This window comes from Struthio camelus, chromosome 2, assembly GCF_040807025.1.
Source record: "Struthio camelus isolate bStrCam1 chromosome 2, bStrCam1.hap1, whole genome shotgun sequence".
Taxonomy (NCBI): Eukaryota; Metazoa; Chordata; class Aves; order Struthioniformes; family Struthionidae; genus Struthio; species Struthio camelus.
The window spans coordinates 96,368,420-96,387,263 of NC_090943.1; the positions used below are offsets into that span (position 1 = coordinate 96,368,420).

The 18,844-nt window shown below is 37.1% G+C and overlaps 1 protein-coding gene across 8 annotated transcripts in view; it reads right to left on the minus strand.

Moving 5' to 3' along the window:
• Positions 1-18,844, minus strand: part of CDKAL1 (CDK5 regulatory subunit associated protein 1 like 1) — a 563,996-nt gene that overhangs the window by 146,485 nt on the left and 398,667 nt on the right. For all 8 annotated transcript variants that reach the window (XM_068931681.1, XM_068931679.1, XM_068931680.1 and 5 more), the window contains 2 exons: positions 12,904-12,987; positions 9,406-9,570 (listed from right to left, as the gene is read on the minus strand). In XM_068931681.1, the coding sequence (XP_068787782.1) occupies positions 9,406-9,570; positions 12,904-12,987 (249 nt within the window). The remainder of the gene's footprint in view (positions 1-9,405; positions 9,571-12,903; positions 12,988-18,844) is intronic.

Genomic DNA, 18,844 nt, shown 5'->3' on the forward strand with positions numbered 1-18,844 from the left:
TGTACTGTACACTAACCACAAGTAAAGCTGTTCTCTCTAATGAAGTGCTTAAATAATTAGTTACTTTTCTAAATATTTCTTTTATTTAATGGCCTTCGATAAAACCCACAGAACAGCTTACTCCGGAACGTGTTATGAACAAGAACTGAACCTGAAGTCAAATAAATCAAAGTGTCAGGTCTCATGAAAACCTCCAGTGCAAGAGGCAATGAGCCAATTTTCTTAGAGGTAGAACACAAACTTTTAAAGCAATTATCCCCACTTGTAGTTTGAGAGGGATCCTTTGAAAGAATCTTTGATTCAGGGAAAGATTGTACTTAAAAGGGCAAGGATTTATTTCTGCTGTCCAGTAAATCTGCAACAACATGCTTTAATGCCTGATGGCATGGTCAAAAATGTGATTACACAACAAAGTACCTAGAGTGAATGCTAAACTTGATTTGGTACACGGCATGTATAAATACAAAGTTACTGTATGTAACTGTACTGTATGCTTTCATGAAGCACTGGTTTACTAAGTTTGCTTAGATATGATATCCTTCTGTGGACTATCTTAAAGCATATGGTTACTCTAACATATAATATATAATAACCCAAATATTACAAGATCAGATCAACACTATTTTAATAGCTGTCACAGTGAAAAATGTTAGTGGGAAAATACACTCATACATACTGGTTATCATAAAAAGAATCAACAAGAACATAAAGGATGTATTTTAAAGACTATTACAAAATCAGTAATCTACTGAGAATCTAATAAAGTTTTTGAAGGCACAATAATATTAAAGAACATCCTAATTCGCTTTTAACATGGTTTGCTAAATTATTTGAAGTGAAACGCACTTTTTCCAACACGTTTTAGTTAAAAAGTAGCTTAATCTCATGACCATCATTTTCATTTGCTTTCACAACCATCTCGGGCAACAAATGCAGTTTCAAGAGGCAGAAGTTCAACATTCCAATAACTTGTATGACTACAACCAAATTTACTTGACTCTTCTACTAATCTTTTGTCTGGTGATGGAGAAAGCTGTATAACCCTTCCAAACCTGCTTCCTCTCAACAGCTCCATGTGCCTTTTTCGTGCTGCTCTACTTAAGCATTCATGTAGAATGACAACTAAGATTACAGCTTTGATAGAGGAGAACCAGGGAGAAAAATCATGCATCCCGTAATTCCCCTTCTTAAGGCAATGAAGACACAAAAATATCCTGTGCTTCTGACTGTGTGTTTGCTTGGAGGGAAGGGAAGGGAGAGAAAGGGAAGGAGAGGAGGGAGCAATACTATCTCCATGAGCTTTTCCTGGTGATTCAAAGAGCAGTAATGAAAAGAAAAGGCATCACTAAACAATACAAGCAGGTATAACATGAACATACACTGAATATCCTCTTTGTCTATCTTCGTCTTACCCTGGCATTAATCTCCACTGGAGAGCTATAAAAGCCAAATCTATACTGACTTGCTGGCAACATCCGCTGGAAATAAATGACCTCTAAAAGGACAGATTTAGAAAATTAGTGGCTGTTACATTTTTATATTTCTTTCTGAAGACTAGTTGACATTTAGTGAATTTATGAAATGTGTATTAAACAGGAAAGTGTTAGTAAAAACAAATGCCTTTAGAGTCTCTCCAAAAAGTATGCTAGTTAAAAATCATATTGCAAAGAAAAAAATTATTTTAAAAACAATTCCTGAATATTACAGGGAGTGTCAAGTAGTTGCTAAAATCACATACCTCCAATTTTTCTCTGTATTAAGGGAGAGCAGATCCCACCCTCTTATCTGTAAGGTCACAGTGTAGCATGAGCAGGTCAAACATTAGAAACAATACAGGAAAACGGCAAAACTGTTTAGCACTTGGAGTTCTCCTTCTGGAGGCAGAAGGGGTGGAACACTGTTCTGTTTAATCTCTCATCCTCCGGAAAATGATTTACAGTTGAATAATCACAGTCATTATTACTTCTATTTATTGCAAACACTACACAGAATTAGCATAATTATGTAATTTAAAGTGATTAGACTGTGACATTCAGCCACATAACACTGTCCTTTGAGGAAATGGAAAGTAAATAAACCAGAGTTCATATCTTTCCACCTGAAATGGACTTAAGAGCACAATTGTCTCAAAAATGGCCATTCAGAACCTGTAAAATCAGCTGAGATTTGATCACTGTCATTGAAATTCAGCCCTACTAAAGGGATAGGCAGAAAGACTATATGCCCATTAAATTAAAGACCTCAGAATAAAACTACTTGGTGAAAGAGTCTTGTGCTGGGTCTTGGACCGGACACATTCAGCTTATTTGCTGCCTTAACTCTTCTGTATTTATTTCACCCCTCCATGCACTGCGGGGAACTGTTCTGGATTGGTGCGCTGTACTCCATTCAAGTTTGCTTGTCATCCAGATAATTGCTGGCTGAATTATCAGATCCATAGAACTACAGAAAATAGGGAGGGAAACAAACTTGAGAGGTCACCTGGCCCACACCCATGGCTCAAAGCAGATAACCTGTATCTAAAGCTTTTCTTGCAGATATTTGCTAAGCATGTTTTTAAAGAATAGCATTGGTAACAATTCCACAACCACCACAGGCAATGCAATCCAGTGCTTACCTAAACTCAGTAAGAAAAATCCATTTTGACAGTAGAAAGAATCCTGCCAGAATTTTAGATCCTAAGCTGAGTAATCTTGGGCTTTCAAGCAGAGGAAAAACTCAAATCAACTCAAATCCCCAAATAAATAGAGCCAACACAAAGCACAGATAATGTGTACAACATGAAAATCAGTATATAAGGAACAGCACATTAGAAATTTTTGTCATTTTTTGCCAGGGAAAAATAACATCTTTACAGGTCCTTGTTAAAAGCAACCATAAATGGCTTTGGGCTCCATTATTAGGAAGGAAATTTCCTTTTTCTTACATTAACTTTGTAGTGGCCTCGGCAAAATCACTGAAGAAAACATGAGAAAAATGATTCATTAACAAGGATTTAAAAACACCTTATATGACCTCTATTTACAACCAGCAGGGAACAAGAGTAACACATTAAACAAAGCTGATTAATACGCGTAAAAGCAGTAACCAGTTGCACGCCTTTTACTACAATCAGTTGCTTTAGAGAAAGATAGAAAGAGAACAACTGACCCAACAAAACATGAGCTCCTACCTAAATTAATACAAAAGATCTAAATATTGCACCATATTTTCATGAAATATGCTATCATCTCAAAAATTACTATTTTACATAGAAAATGTCATTCCATATTATCTCAAATAGAAAATTTCCCATGCACTTCTCAAACTGTCCCTTCTTGGACACTGTGATGTAAAGGCTTTGCAAAGTAGCATTCTAACAGAGGAAAATGGTGTATTTTACTTATTTCATTTTTATACTTTCTAAACTCCGACCTTTTGTTAGCATTTCTCATACCTTCTGTAATCCTGTTTATACAATGACAGATTCCTCTCCTTGCACCTCTATGCCATTTTTGAGCCATAATTTGCTTCTTCACGGTCTTTTTTTCCCCTAAATCATTAACCTCTAGTTCTTGTTCAGGATCCAAGTTTTCAATCACTTTGAAACACCAGCTTATTTAAAATTTGTGCATAATAACTATTTCACTTTTACACACACCTTCCATATATCTTTCCAAGTCCCTGAAGGAAGTTTCCAATATAGAGATCTCAATTCTGCTATGATTTCTTTCATTTCTGTTCCAAGAGCAGATACGTTCTTCCCCCTCCTCCATTTTACTTTGCCTGTAAGTGAAGCACTCTTTCTTCCTAAGATCAGAAGGTTCCCTTTAAGCTATGCTTTGTTGATTCTTCTTTCTGGCAGCCTATAAAGAAATGTTTGATACGTGTAGCTTTCCTGTTTCCTAATATCAGAAAAAAGGCTGGGTAAAGGACAGAGGTCATCTTTTGCTAACGTAACTAGAAAGTACTTGTGGCTAACTGGGCGACTGGGAATATCAAGAGTCTTCAGGAGTATTCAGAAGTATAATGCTACAAGAATCTACTGGAGGAAAAGAAAGAAGGAAGGATGGAGAGAAAAAAGACCTTGCTTGCTACCTGAAAATCAGCGGCTCACACCTCATTTCCTCCTAAGATCCCACAATGTGAATCAGCCTAATGGGCTAACTCTGCATATTCCTATGGCCAAGGAGTCTATATGTGGACCAAGATCCCAGATTCACAAGAGGAGATACTGCACACGGGGACTGCCAGCAGCTCTAGTTCATGCAGAAAGTGTTAGACATGGAGTATATAATCACATAAAACAATTGGAAAGAGGTAATTGAGAGAAAGATGTGCCTATATTTGCTTCAAAAGACAGTCAATCATAGATGTATTATGGAAACAGGAACTATAAACATAAAATGAGCACAAATATATAATTAAATAACCAGTTAAAATGAATTTTTCTTGCCTTAGTTTTCTATCTATCTGATTAAAATTTCCCACCAAAGGCTCCCAGGCTTATATGGCTTTGACTTTGGCAATGCATCACAATTTTGGCAGATAGCCTGCCTTTTTATTTTTATCCTTCAGTCCTTAGGCCTCTTCTTTATATATTTCTCATCTTGCAATATAATTATTTTACTTGTCTTCCTCTTGCCTGAAAACACATGTAAACAAGTAGAATTATTTTTGGAGTACAAAAGAATAATACACTCCATTTCAGTTTCTAACAACAGATTATATCCTTGCAGATTGCTGCTTTCTTTGAAAGATTAGGTTTGGGTAAACATTTCTGTGAACAGGATATATTTATTAGGTATTTTACATTTTGCTGCTGAGACACTGTAAAGATCTCTCCATACGACCACGTAAAACTAATAAACAAAATAAAATGTTATTTTAAAATTAAGTTACATTCAGATCACTGACACATAGTGTTGATATTTTCAGAAATATTTATTATGTGGTGATAATGAACTCAGTACTCTGTGCATTGTACACCCACCTCCAGAATTTCAAGGACTGGTTTACCTAAGCATTTAAAGACACAGCACACAGGTTAAAATGCTTTACTGAACCTTAAAATGCTTAAGTATCTCCTTAATGTCAAATCCTAGCCTATCTCCACGAAAGGGTATCACATACGCAGCGCTGTACCTTTTTGTTTTCTGAGAATCTCAGTAGAACTCACTCCTAATCAAGGTTTGAGATACTTATTTACTGTTATTTTTAATTGCAGGTACTAACTCATGATACGTTTGTTTTGTCTGAATGACCACTTTTAATGTCTGTCAATACTGTCAATAATGCCCAGCCCACATGCTGTTAGAGTCACTAGAAATGAATCCAGAAACACCCTTACGCATGTGCTCATGTTTTATTGATTTCAACTTTCACCTAAACCTGACATGACAAAGTGTAAGCATCCATTCTTGCTATACACCCTTTAAACATTGCTCTATTGCTGAATCAGCAATGGCACATTTTAAACCCAAAGAAATCTAAATAGAGCAGATTTAAATTTCTGAGTTGACAAACATTTCTAAATGCATTTGCCTCAAAAACTAATCTTCCTGGAAAATTGTGCAACGTAAGACGTGATTCACTTTGGAGCGGCTTCTATCAAAAATTCATGGTAAAGTAAAAAGTTAGTCTTGGTAAACAGCTGTGCTTAGCACTTTAATATATAATATGTCCACTGCAATCAGTAAGTCTGATCATTTTGCCTGCTTTTTAGGCTGGGCCACTGACTCAAGCATTCCTCCTCCCTCCTTATATCTTTCCAAGTCCCTGAAGGAAGTTTCCTCCTCCTCCTCCTCCAGGTTTTGGGTTCTGCCACAGAGCCTGATTTTATTGAATGCTAGGACCTTTTTCAAAGCCTGTCTACTTACTTATGCATTTTTTTTCTTGGATAACTACAAGGAAATTAATGTACATTAATGGATGTACATTAGATGTGCTTTTCATATATTGAAAAAGTATGATAAAAAGACAAGACAGAAAAATTCTTAAAATAATTTTATCAATATTTGTCTGCTCCTGCTTTGGCACAGATATACAATGCATGAGTGCTTCATGGAATTTGTAAAATCTGCAATGATTCTTTGTGTGACATTCTGCATTCTCTTTTTTCCAATCCAATCTGTTGATTCCAGTTGGTGACCTACTTATCCTGTTTCTTGCGGCCAATTTGCTACCCTAGTCACAGAGTCAAAAAGGAATAAGAAAAACTACAATTTTCCCTTCAGACACACCATGCGATTTTGGTGCTTCCTCTGAACTAGTCAAAAAAAGGGACACATAGCAGGTGGGAAGGAGAATGCACAATTTCATAAAGTCAGATGAACTCTGATCCTTCTGAAGTACTCCTCATTATAGCATTTATGTAAGTTTATTTCTTTCTTAGGGTGGTTTTGTGGCTTGCTTTGACATCTTCACATTATGGTGTTTTCAGTTTTTAAAACTTTATTTTTTTAATCATACGATTAATTTCCTTTAAAACTGTAGAGTTTTGAAAGCTTTCATTCTTCCCAGGAAAATTTTTCATCAGAGAGAAGTACATCTGTGACTTATTTTGAAATACATCTTTTAATGACTCCTGTGCAAGTTATTAAAAATACTGATAATAATAGCAAGTGATGCCTAGGATACACAGAAATAGCGTCCTTTTAACTGCTGCAGACTGTTACCACATTACAGCTCTGATTCAGCTTTCTAGCCCTTTTACTCATAACACTTAAGTGTACGCTGAACTGTAAAGGTGTCCACTACAGCCCCAGCAATGTACACGGTCATTAGGAAAGAGCTAAGTGCCTTGTGGACTGGGAGGGGACTGAAGCGCAGAAATGTTTTACTGCAGTGCAGCCCATTATCACATGCTTCGCTCCACATTACCTCAATCTAAGTTTAAATTCACATGCCTCTTTCAACTAGCTCTCATCAGGGACCACCAAATATAGAGAACTTAAGAGGAATCTGTAGCACTGCAGGGTGAGACCAGTGGTCCAGCACTGGAAACTCCCCCCGGCACTTTGGAAAGCATGTCTGCTGCAGTTGCTGGTTGGTGCCTAAAAGAGCTTCTGCCCAGAAGACAAGCACGCTGCACAACATATCCCGTCTTAGAAGAACCACCTGGCAGCTGGCTACCTATTATTTTAATCCTTGAAATGTAAATTAGGCCCTGTTTCTTGCTCATTTGTGTGTAAAGTGGGAAGGAGAGAGTGAAGAAGGCCACGTGTGGCCAGATCCTAATCGTGCTTTTGCATCCTATTTTAGGTAACTCTTCCTCTTCTCTACTGTATAGTTAGATAGCCTGACTCAAGAGAAAAGCTGATCAAAGATTTTAGTTCTGTATGCTGCCCTTTTAAAAAACTCCTTGGAGCACCCTGGGGTGCACGCTGTCGAAGATTCAAGATCTTTGGCTACTTTGGTGGCAGTATCTGAATACAGACGTTCAAGGTTGTTTCGCTCTTCTTCTCTCCCCAGCCTGCCATGTGTGCACATAACAAGCCATACAAAGGAGCATATGATATGTGTTGTCCCTGTCCCCATCTTTACATGAAATGGAGTCATCCACCTTGGTTGTAACACGAAACTTGCACACAAACATTTTACCTTAGAATTAGATGTCTCAAGCTCATCTAGCAGGAAACATCTCCCAGCAGTCCAATCATAAAAAACAGCACAAAGAGCATCTTTCACGCAGGTAAAATCAATAGCGACTTTTGTGACAAAATGCCAGAGTTTTTCCCCAGGCACTTAAAGATCTTTACGTTCCCAGTTTGCCACCTATGTATCACTTGTCAGGAGGAATGTCTCACTAACAATTGCAGTTCACGGTACTTGCATTACACGTTGACTGACCATGATTAAAAGCATTCAGTTGTACCTTCCCAATATAGAAGGCATTCCATTTACTGAACCATTGAGACTGTAGCTTTTTCCAGTAAACAAAAGTTCCTAACATGTTCAGCGGACAAAACATAAATAAGGTACTCCCTAGAAGGAGTTCCAGCAGCCACTGAAATTACGAAAAGCAATTTGCCATATCATCCCCTTGCTACACCCTTTTATTTGGGCATTCCTGATGGTTGGTTATATCTAGTCAAAGGGCAGGAGCAGAACCCTTCATCTTACATGCATCTCTGCAATTTCTTATGGAAATTATCAGTCATCTTGGTCCTCATTTTATCTCTCATTTTTAACATACACAATTTCAGTCAACTTTCTGCTTGCTTGTTCCCATGCTACAAGCTTCTGGCAGCACATACTCTGTTTAATGACAGACTTGGTTCTGTTCCAGTGGATTATTAAAAAAAACGCTCCGATGAAAAAAGCAGCTGTGTTTAAATAGCTACAAAGTCCAATCAGACAATTTGAGGGTTTTGGCTGTTTTTTCCTCTTACAGTCCCTTATCAGGCAAACATACACATAGACAGTATTCAAAGCAGAGTTTGGCAATGTGTTGTCGCTTAAGTTTCATGATCTGCCAAACACATTATTGTAGGTGCATTACTGTTGCTCTGTGTTTCCACAGCCAGTCTTATTTGAGATACCAAATAGCTTAACTTTAACGCTAGTCTCATAAGTTATACACTAATTATTTCTTTTCAATATGACCACCTATAACTTTAACAAAGATAATTTTTCTAATACTTGTCAACAATTTACTGTAAAAACAGCAAGGTGACTTATAAACCGTCAGTTATCTTTCTTCCATGTGCTAAATTTTTGCTACATGTTTTTAGAGCTCCTAAGAACAGCGCTGGAGAAAGGACATCAAATGATGCTTAGAAATGTGATACACATTTTCATTTCACACACTATCAGTTTTTACAACTAGAGTTCCACGAAATGTATGAGAATACCTGGCTTACAGCCATATCTACTGAGGTGTAAAATAAGGATCAGATATCTTTTAAAAGGAGTTTCTTTTTCTTTACACGAGTAAATCAGATGTTGACCGTCTACCAAAATATACTGAAAATATTCAATACATCTACCCATCAATGAATTTTGAACCTCTGGACCCAGTTTTGAACTGTTTTAACAGACATGCAATCAATGAATATTTTTTAAAACAGCTTTGTAAAAGAAAATAAATAGATTCATCCTTACACTAAACTAGGGCTGAAATACATTGAATTATATAATCTCTGGTGTTAAACCTTTTCCCTTCTAATAAATTCTTTCCGGATCTCACACCCTGGAACAAGAAATAAGCTTATTATTGCCTTTACAGTCAGCAAAGTAAAGCTATGGGCATCAGCAAAAAAAAATCTTTTAAATTCAGATTTCAATCTGTCACAAAAGATTAAAGCTTCATGCATACATAAAAGGAGAACTATAAAATGATAACAGATACATAGCCTGGAATCATTATGCTTGAACAGCTGCTGTTTTACTGGTGTAGTAAAGCAGAAAATGTCTTTTACTCACCTCTGTTAAACCAGAAACTTCTCCTTTTGCTAATGGTCTGGTGATGGATGCAGTGTAAACTCTGGCATCTGACACTGGTTGCCCCTTCATAAAATGTTTACCAGCTTCATAAATATTCACTTCTACCATCTTACCCATTAACAGAGGATCCTTTGGCACGAGAACCTTTCAAATAAAGATAAAGATACAGTTAGTGAATATCATAAAAGATGTCAGTGTCTCCAGCTTCCACTCAGAGAACAGATCTCTGATAAATATCAGAGCAAAACCTAAAAATTTAAAATTTTAGTCACCAGCACGCACTATAACCCCTGATACATCTGACTGGGAGCATCTCTCAATTGCATTCCTCCAGAGCTTCGTACTGTTAGCTCAGTGCTTTTCAGCTCCAATCAGAGGCACGATTGATGGTTCTGATTAATGAGCAAGTTGGGCCTAATTTGAATCCAGACCCAAATAGCTCCCAAGGGTAACTGTACTACAGAATTCTAATAGACTGCTTTAAAGCTTTCTCCTTTCATGTCTATTCCACAATAGTTTTTTTCTTGTGTATTTTTCTGTCTGGAAATACTTCATGACACAAATTACGGCCTTCCTTCTGCTTGCACAAGCCCTTATTTGATTGTGCAGGTCCTTTACAGCTGAGATGCAGGATTTGCAATGAATGTCCCTAAAAATCAGTAAGTATGTTCCTCTGGTCAGCTACTAATGCCACCCTTTCCTGAATTCACAGCTCTGACATCAGACATCAGGTCTCTGACATCAGGTCAAGTTCTTCACAAGACACAGACCACATAACAGATTTTCCCAGGTCATACATGTTACAAAAGAAAGAGTCGAACACACAGGAGCACCATTTCTTGGTGGGAGAATGAATGGCATAGAAAGGCTCTAAAATAGAGAAGAGGTAAACAAAAAAAAAGAAAAAAAAAGAAGCTGATTTTTTCCAGATTAAACATCAACAGAAAAATTGGACCATATGGACTTGTTTAATTCCATTCATTTGAGGTTCATCAACACATAAATGCAAGCTTTTCAAAGGTGATGAGCAAGTATGTATACCTTGATTTTTGGATGCTAACTTCAAGACACCTTAAAACAGGAAAACTCTGCCAACCACATTTGGAGAGCGGCTTTTTGCCAACCACTGGCTCTTCAGTTTCACCTATAGCAAGTCTTAGGTGTCCCACTTGGAGGAAGTCATTATGAACAACTTCAACAGCAGTTTCCTTTTTCCTTGAAGTCTCAAAGCATTCACGACTGTAGTAGTTTCTAGATTCTAGGCTTCTGCTGAGCTTCCTAACAACCTTTTAATACGAGGAGACGTATCTGGCTTTTACAGATGAGAAAGCTGAGGCCAATTGGAACTACGTGGCAAACAAAAAGCCATGCTCCTAAGGCTATGTAAGGATTACAATGCAGCTAGATCACAGTTCTTTCCACATAGATCACTTTGGGCAAAGTTAATTTAGGGAAATTAGGTAATTAACCATCACCGGGCCTGTGATCTCTGTAAATCTTGGTATCCCCATATTTGAAATGCCAGTAACAGTACTAAATATAAATCCTCAGGGACAAATGATGTGGGTAAATGATTACTACTTCAGAAGAAGATAGAAATTAAGTGAAAATATCTGGGAGGTACTGTAAACAACCAAGCAGCCAGGCTCAGCCTACATTAGAACATTTCTGTGATATAAACATTTGTTAGGAACAAAAAAAAAAAAAAGAAAAGAAAAGTGCCATACTACTAAGAAACAAGTTACGTCAACAAAACCTCCAATCTCAGTTGTTGATCTGGCAAAATATCCTTTGGTCATTGTAGACTACTCTGTTCAATGATCTAGTTTGCAGCTCTACTGGTGTGGCCTTACTGGCAAGCCCTTTAAATACAGAAAAGCTTCAGTGAAGAGAGAATACTGAGTTAACAGAACATGACATCAGGACTCCGAACTTCAGTTTCTAAAGTATAATACAATATTTAGTCACTCAAGAGTGGTTTTAAATCTACTGTCATTACATTTACTAATATTAAAGTCAGTCACTTAGCACCCAGTCTAGTCCTTACCTGGATGAGCAGTAGGATATTACCCTTGCCAAACATGTCACCTACAGGATTTTAGGGAAAAGATAAGCATTTTGATAATGGAAAGTATTTCTTCCATCATAGAATTTTAAATTCCTACCGAAGTTATTACTTGTATTTAGTGTGGTCTTTACCAGTCCCAGTCAGGAGTTGTATTAGGTACTGTACAAATATACTCTAAAATATCAATACTTTTTCACATACTGCCTTTTGTCAAATTAATGAAAATTTCATGAAACAAGCATTAAACACTAAAAAGCCCCAAGCAAATTCTTTTTAATCTCTATATGGTGAGCCACATTCTTCCAATCTGACTCATAAACTACAAAAGCAAGAAATAGTGACATAAAAACCTTAAGCAAAGGTTAGAGATGCAAGAGAAGAAATGTAACAAGATTTATCCATGGTAAATGAAACCGAGGGAAAAAAGTAATTAGTGAACCAGATAGCCAATGGAAACGATATTTTAAAAGCAGTAATATTACTTAAAACAAAAATGAAATGAAAAATATAGCAAAAAAATGAAATAAATGTTTTAACGTAATATGGAAGCAAACTAAAGCCCTATTGTTTGACTATACAAGAAGAGTCATCATCAACAGCCTATCATGATACGACAACTGAATAACTAAAGGTAGCAACTGTAGGCAGTTCAGGGCAAGAAAACAAAGGACAAGCCAATTGCAAAACCAGAATGAAATACAGATGATTCAGAAAAGCCACTTTTATTGGCTTTCAGCAAATCATCTGCTTGTGAGTAAAAATAATGATTTTGTGAAATCGATCCTGCACTTCCATCCAAGATCATAAAGATTACGTTTATGTGCAAAAAGAATCATTTATAGAAAGTAGCTAGGAGGAAATACAACATATTGGACTGAAGTGTTAATCTATACAAGAGAAGCCTTTCTTTTCCACTAAGATCTCTTCTGACCTTTCCCATTGTTTGAAATTAAATTTTTGGCAAAATGCATTGCCTGAAAGCATTTTCTGAAAGATGTATGGAAATTATCAAGATTAAATTATTAAGAAAATAATGCTTCTGAGACTTCACAAATTAAATTTCTGCAGTAATGAGCAGCTTTTAAAACCATTTGAATACTGTTCTTACCTGTGAGGTTTTGCATTTGAACTAAGAACCATATGTATCCTCCACATGCCGTACACCCGAAGAGTTACTGCATATCTTTTTAACATAATTTCAGGTAAATTATATTTAAAACTTCATGTTTTGAAAGTTACATCACAAAAAGATGCAAAATTTCTCACAAGTAAGTCCAGATGTTCACACCTATCCTGGAAAGGGTGTCTCTTTTCTTTACTTGTCTTTGCACTGTGGCACACTGTGTTGCTGAAATCATCAGAAAGCAACGATAAAGCAAAAATAAGTTATTTTGTTTATTTAACAGTACCTGCTCATAGAATCGATTGTGAGCGACATAGTAATTGGAATCAAAGGATTCTTCTGTTACCAGAACCCTCTGCCTCTCACCAACCTGCAAAATAAAAGACGAAAGAAGACTGAGAAAATAAAACCCACAAATTATATTCTGAAGAGAATTACAACCATAAACCAATACGCTTAGCAGAAATAATCAATTTCTCTTAGGAAATTCAGTGTCACCACAGAAGTGGGGTGGAGAAAGCCCTAATTCAAATAGTCTAAAATTGACAGGGTTAGAAGTCAGAACTAAAGGCTAGAACTGCAACACTGTAATGGCTTAACAGGGAAATCCAGTTCAGACCTGTAAACTGATTTTTATTTATTAACACAGTAACAGAAATAAAAACTTTAGATGTGGATGGGGTCCATCACTGCTTCACCTAACTACTCAGAAAACTCCCTTCAGCATAAAATTCTGCAACAAATCACAGGACAGATTAAAAAAAACCCAAACCACCGCATGACAAATAAAACAAGAAGAAGCACCTGAGAGAAATAGGTAACTGTAACACTGCAGAACTCCTAGCTACCATCAAGCTAATCCATCCGAGTTTTTTTTTTTCCCTAAAGACACAATTACTATTTACTATGATAGGGCATCTTTTTATCTCGTCGTAGTGCTATCAGTAAGCTGTACTCACGACATCACATTAATATCCACGACAGCACAATCAACACAGAAATTTCCATTGTATATTAAAAAGACTTAGTGAGGAACTAACTTTTTAACAACTCACAGACACAGGAATATTAAGCTACAGTATATTATTTATATGTCCCAACTTCTACATACAGTAATACAGTTCAAAGAACGCATCAGTTGTATCTTACAATTCTGTCCAGTGAAAGACCACATGGAAAACCAGTTCCAGTTAGTTGCTGTGTAGGTATAAATCAGGATCTGACTTTCTGCAAAGCTCAAAATCACCTGCACAACATCTTTTATTTCATCCATTACAGAGTTGTACAATGAAGTTCAGCTCTGGATTTCCACAAAGCTTGAAGGGCTATTTAGCTCACAGTTTCAGTCTGAACCCATCTCCAGCTGTTTCATCTAAACATATCCTGGATTTTTTCCAAGCTATTTGACAAATGTATTCTTCACATTACAACCCTCTAGCAAGCTAAATTAACTCACTGCTTTTATTACTGTCACTATTTCAAGAATCAACAACATGTTTTCATAATTTACTCCAAACTTTCAATATCCGTGAGCAAAAATTGCATTTAAGAGCCCTCTTGGAAGGACTTCCTCCACATCCTAGTGGTGGCTGCTATGCAGAAGATTTGAGGCCTCTATCATAAGCTCATTGTGAATTAGCAAGAAGATGCAGATTAGATAATGATGTCTCGATTCTTCAAGGAGCAAGCAGTTAAAGCAACATATAAGATTCTCAAAATTTTCTCTATCAATCAATGACAAAAGGAAAAATGGGTAGAAATTAGGACAGTGATGTCATGTGGAATACCTCATACCTCCCCTCCCTATCCTCACACCTGGGATCTTCCCAAAGTAAATCCTGGAGAATGGGGCAGATGGGGAGCACCCAGGTCCTCGCCCAAACTGCAGTTATTCCCCGGCACCACAGCTGTGGGGTACACAGCAGAAGGGGCACAAGCCCTGAGTCACAGACCCAGTGACAGAATTCTAATAGTAGTAAAGATATATATGTATATATGCACACTTCTAAGAGGCGTTTAAGAGCTGTTTATAAAATATTTGAAGTATCTATCAAATTTTCACTAGGAAGCCTGTAATTACGAATAACAGTACATACAGTACATTCAAGTCTTAGTAATCTAAATCCAGTGTAACCATTTACCATTCTCCTAAATGCTAAGGTAACTTTTTCTTTCAAGAAATAGTTATTCAGCTCAAATCCCCACAGGAGTTTTGCAAATGCATGCCAAAAGGGTACTGGAAATAACTATGTCAGTAATAAGATTACAGGGAACATTTTCTCTGAATGGAGAGGTTTTGTTTTTTTCTGTGATATTTCAGGCTATAGCTTTTAAAATCACAACTCAGTATGGCATTGTAGTGCTCTAATAGGAAGTCTGAGATGTCACCCAATATTGTGAAAAAGAGGAGGAGGAAATGTTAGTTCAGCAATACTCACCCTTGGGGAAACGCATTTCAGTCTAGCACTGAAAATCACCAAAGCCAACCAACCAGCCATGTCTCACATTATTTATGGATACTATAACTTAGTAAAACCAGTGGAAAGCAATACTAGGTCTGTAACTCATCCACCGTTGTCTTGTGCTTCCCTGGTTCTCTCTGGTCATAACATTGTGCCTTCTGCCTCCATCCTCTCCATGAACCCCGCCTGCGAGATACTCCAAGCTACATGTGTTATCTTCATACTTTCACATAACAGTGGCAAGATGTAACGCAAAAAAAAAAAAATCAAAGGGAAGAAGAAAAGAACACCTGTGTTTGACCACTTGATATGCACCGTGGTCTCTTCACATGCACATTGCCAGTTTTTCTGATCTCTGCTTCCATGAGCACAAGGAGCATAGATGGGTTTCTATGTCCCACCACGCTCCACAGACAACTTTTTTGCTCAAAATTTCTTGGGAAGAGGTGGAAAACAGGAGGAATGAATTCATCACACAGCAGCAAGCTCATGCCACTAAGATCAAATACAAGAAGCACAAAGGAGCAGAACGGCCTAATCCCCTTTACAACACACACACACACACACACACACACACACACACACACACACTCACACGAGCTCACAAGAAAACGACAGCTTACTATGATGAGCGCAGGTAAACCGGTGTTGTTGATTTGCTCGAGTTACTGGATTTGTAACCTTGGCCAAGGCTGACCTCACAGAGAAAGACAATATTCAGATATTTGCAGACTCTCTTACCATAAGGACAGAAAAGAAAAGTTCTATTTAACGAGTTAGGCTACTGGGTATTCACGATCTACAACACTAATTGGCTACACACATTTGTAAGACAGAAAATGACTATCTATCCTGCATCCAAGTATAATTAAGAAGAAATACAAGCACGAAGAACGCAGCTTTGGTATTGAAATTTGTTCAAGAAGTAGAATATAAGTCATCATAGCTGCAATTATTCCCCGGGGATCTGTAAGTGCCTGAGTTTCACCTCTCTCAGAAAGAATTTAAATATGCAGAAATCAGACAGATATCTAATAACAGTCATAATTATAATAATCTTTGATGATTTTTTTCAGGCATGTACCAGCAGAAGTAATTCAGTATCTTATTTTTATTCCTATTCTTTCATCTGCTTCCACAGGTATGCAGGAGCTCCGAATCTCAGGGAACTGCAATTCTGACAAAGCACTGAGAACGCAATAAAGTCAGCCCTGGCGTCTCGCTTTGGAAAGGCTCCTTTAGAAGCCAGGTTTCTTTCTTTCTGGAGGACAGCATGAAAATGATAATGAATGACAGTGAAAGACTTGCCTGGCAACCTCTCCCAGCCCAAGACAACCTGGTCGCATTGTCTACACGAAGAGAATTTGTTTTCACTGAAAATAACACAAGCACCACTAGTCCTATCACCTCCTACAGTGCAGCGGTTGCCAGGTAGTTTTACATCTCCTGATTTGTAACCAAATCATTTATGAACTTGTGTTTCATTTTTGTTTATCCTACAGGAAATTCTGACATGATAATTCTATAACTCAGATTTTCCTTTATCGAGTATCATAAAATGCAATTTTTCCAGCTGGCTGATTTTCTGAAATGAATAAATGCTAAGAAATGTCAAACATCTTTCCTGGCTTCAGTCAAATTAGGTTTGCTTTTTTTTTAGCTTTTTTTCCTCCTTCTTTTAAAGCGAAGCTCACTGAATCATGTACAACACCAGACTGATTTTAAGTCCTACAGCAGTACAGGTGCAAAAGACTGACCCTGTTTACCTGTTTTGACTGAACACTGCTGGGTAATGTCACCAGTGGCCTACTGTAATTATACTTAAATAACATATATTCATAATGTTTTTTTTAGTTAAGGAGAGTAATAACTATTCAAGGTTGATTCATCACTTCTTATGGCCACAGCCTGTGGCACATGATCTTTCTCACTGTTTATATATTATTCTTGTCTCTGACTTTTTATTAGTTTTGTTTTTAAAAGACTCTCTCTTTGACTAAAACAAAAAATTTTTTTAAATAATCTCTGTATGTCTACATTTCTCCTACAAAAAAGGCATCCTGCAGACAAAGTCATCTCCACTGAGTAAGCGACTGTAGCCAAAGCCTCCTTTCAGCTTGAATCAATGGGTGGGTGATCAATGCTGATGGAGGCTGGCTTGGATTCTGACCCCTAAAACTAGGGAGCATATTTAGTGGCTACATATCTATGCGGCTTTGATGCCACATAGAAAACTAGTTTCCTTTATTTGTTATTTAAATACATCATAAAGCAGGCAGTAGAAAATACACATGGCCACAATTTGTGTGTGCATGTTTTAACAGATTATTCTGGTATACAGAATATTTCTGACAAACATGCATAATTTAGCTTTTACTAAGTATAACAAAGCTTAAGGAAAATTAATTTCAAAAGCTCTCATTCTACAGCAACTTTTGTATGCTTTTCTTCCGATTTTTCAGTGCTGTTATAACTAACACAAATGTTTATTAATTATGCAGATGATATGTTTTTCCTTCTACCCTTGTTGAGAACAACTGCTAGACCTACTTTTTATGGATCACAATAATTCTTAAGCAGTTAAGAGATCAAATATGTCAAAAATCATAATTAAGCTTTCTCTAAGCCTTCTATTTAAACATTTCTCCATCTAACAGAGAAGTCTGGGTGTGCCACAACCCCTCTGGGAAAAAGGTAAAGTTTGTAGCAACTTATCACATAGTCTCAAGCTTATGATGCCAGAAACATTCATTTCCACTCTTTCCAAACTGTCTTTGGTACAGCTTTTTTTTTTTTTTTTTGCTATTCGACACTGCTCCTCCAACATTTAGGGTGTACATCTCCCTTTCTGAAGGTAGTACTAGAGGCTCTGAACGGACCTGTCTCATATTTTCTCTACAGAGTTGTTAGTGTTTTATACGTGGAGATTTGAAAGCAATAACTTGAAAACCGTTCAACCGTTGTGGCAATTTTTATGCCACAATAAAAACACTTTTCTACAATGCAGTATAGATGGCTTCTAAATTACTAGGGCTTATGCTACTATGGCTGCCCAGTTCTGAATGGGTAGGTTTCTCCTTTTATTGCTTTCTATGTTATATTTTGCATATAGTCCTGTGAAGAAGTGCAACAACAGAATAATACGAATGTTTAGGGTCCTGCAGATTCTACATCACGTAAGCATCCATTAGATTAATCTTTCTGCATCGAAGGAAAGAAACAGAGAGCCTGACCCTTTCAGTAGTGCAGGGTAAACGGTGGAATTTGCCACACGGATTTCACGTGTTCCCATCTACCCCACCCAAATTGCGACCTCTAGACAATGCTGCCTCAGTACTAAAGTGACACTAAACAGCGAGGAAAACAAAACTTCTAGATCTCTTGCACGGATCACAGAGCTAGGTATGAATTACAATGCAGCTCTTAAAGGACAGTGGATTTTACTGGTCTCACCATACAAACCAAACTTCTGTGCACTTGTCTCCAATGTGGCTATATTTTATCATTTCACATTTGCTACAGGTCAGTAATTTTCCCTTACTTATATCATTCAGGTTTTTTGCAGTCTTGGAAACAGTGACGGATGATCTTCAGTATGAAAGTACTTAGCTTTCACTAGAGAACTCCAGAATCCCAAGCAAAATGCACCCAATACTCATCAGGGTGCCTCATTTCACTCTTAACTAATACAGCTGACTTTTTCAAATTACCATTATTAAACTGTCCATTTTTAAGCAAAGTTGCAGGAATTTTATCTTAAATGGA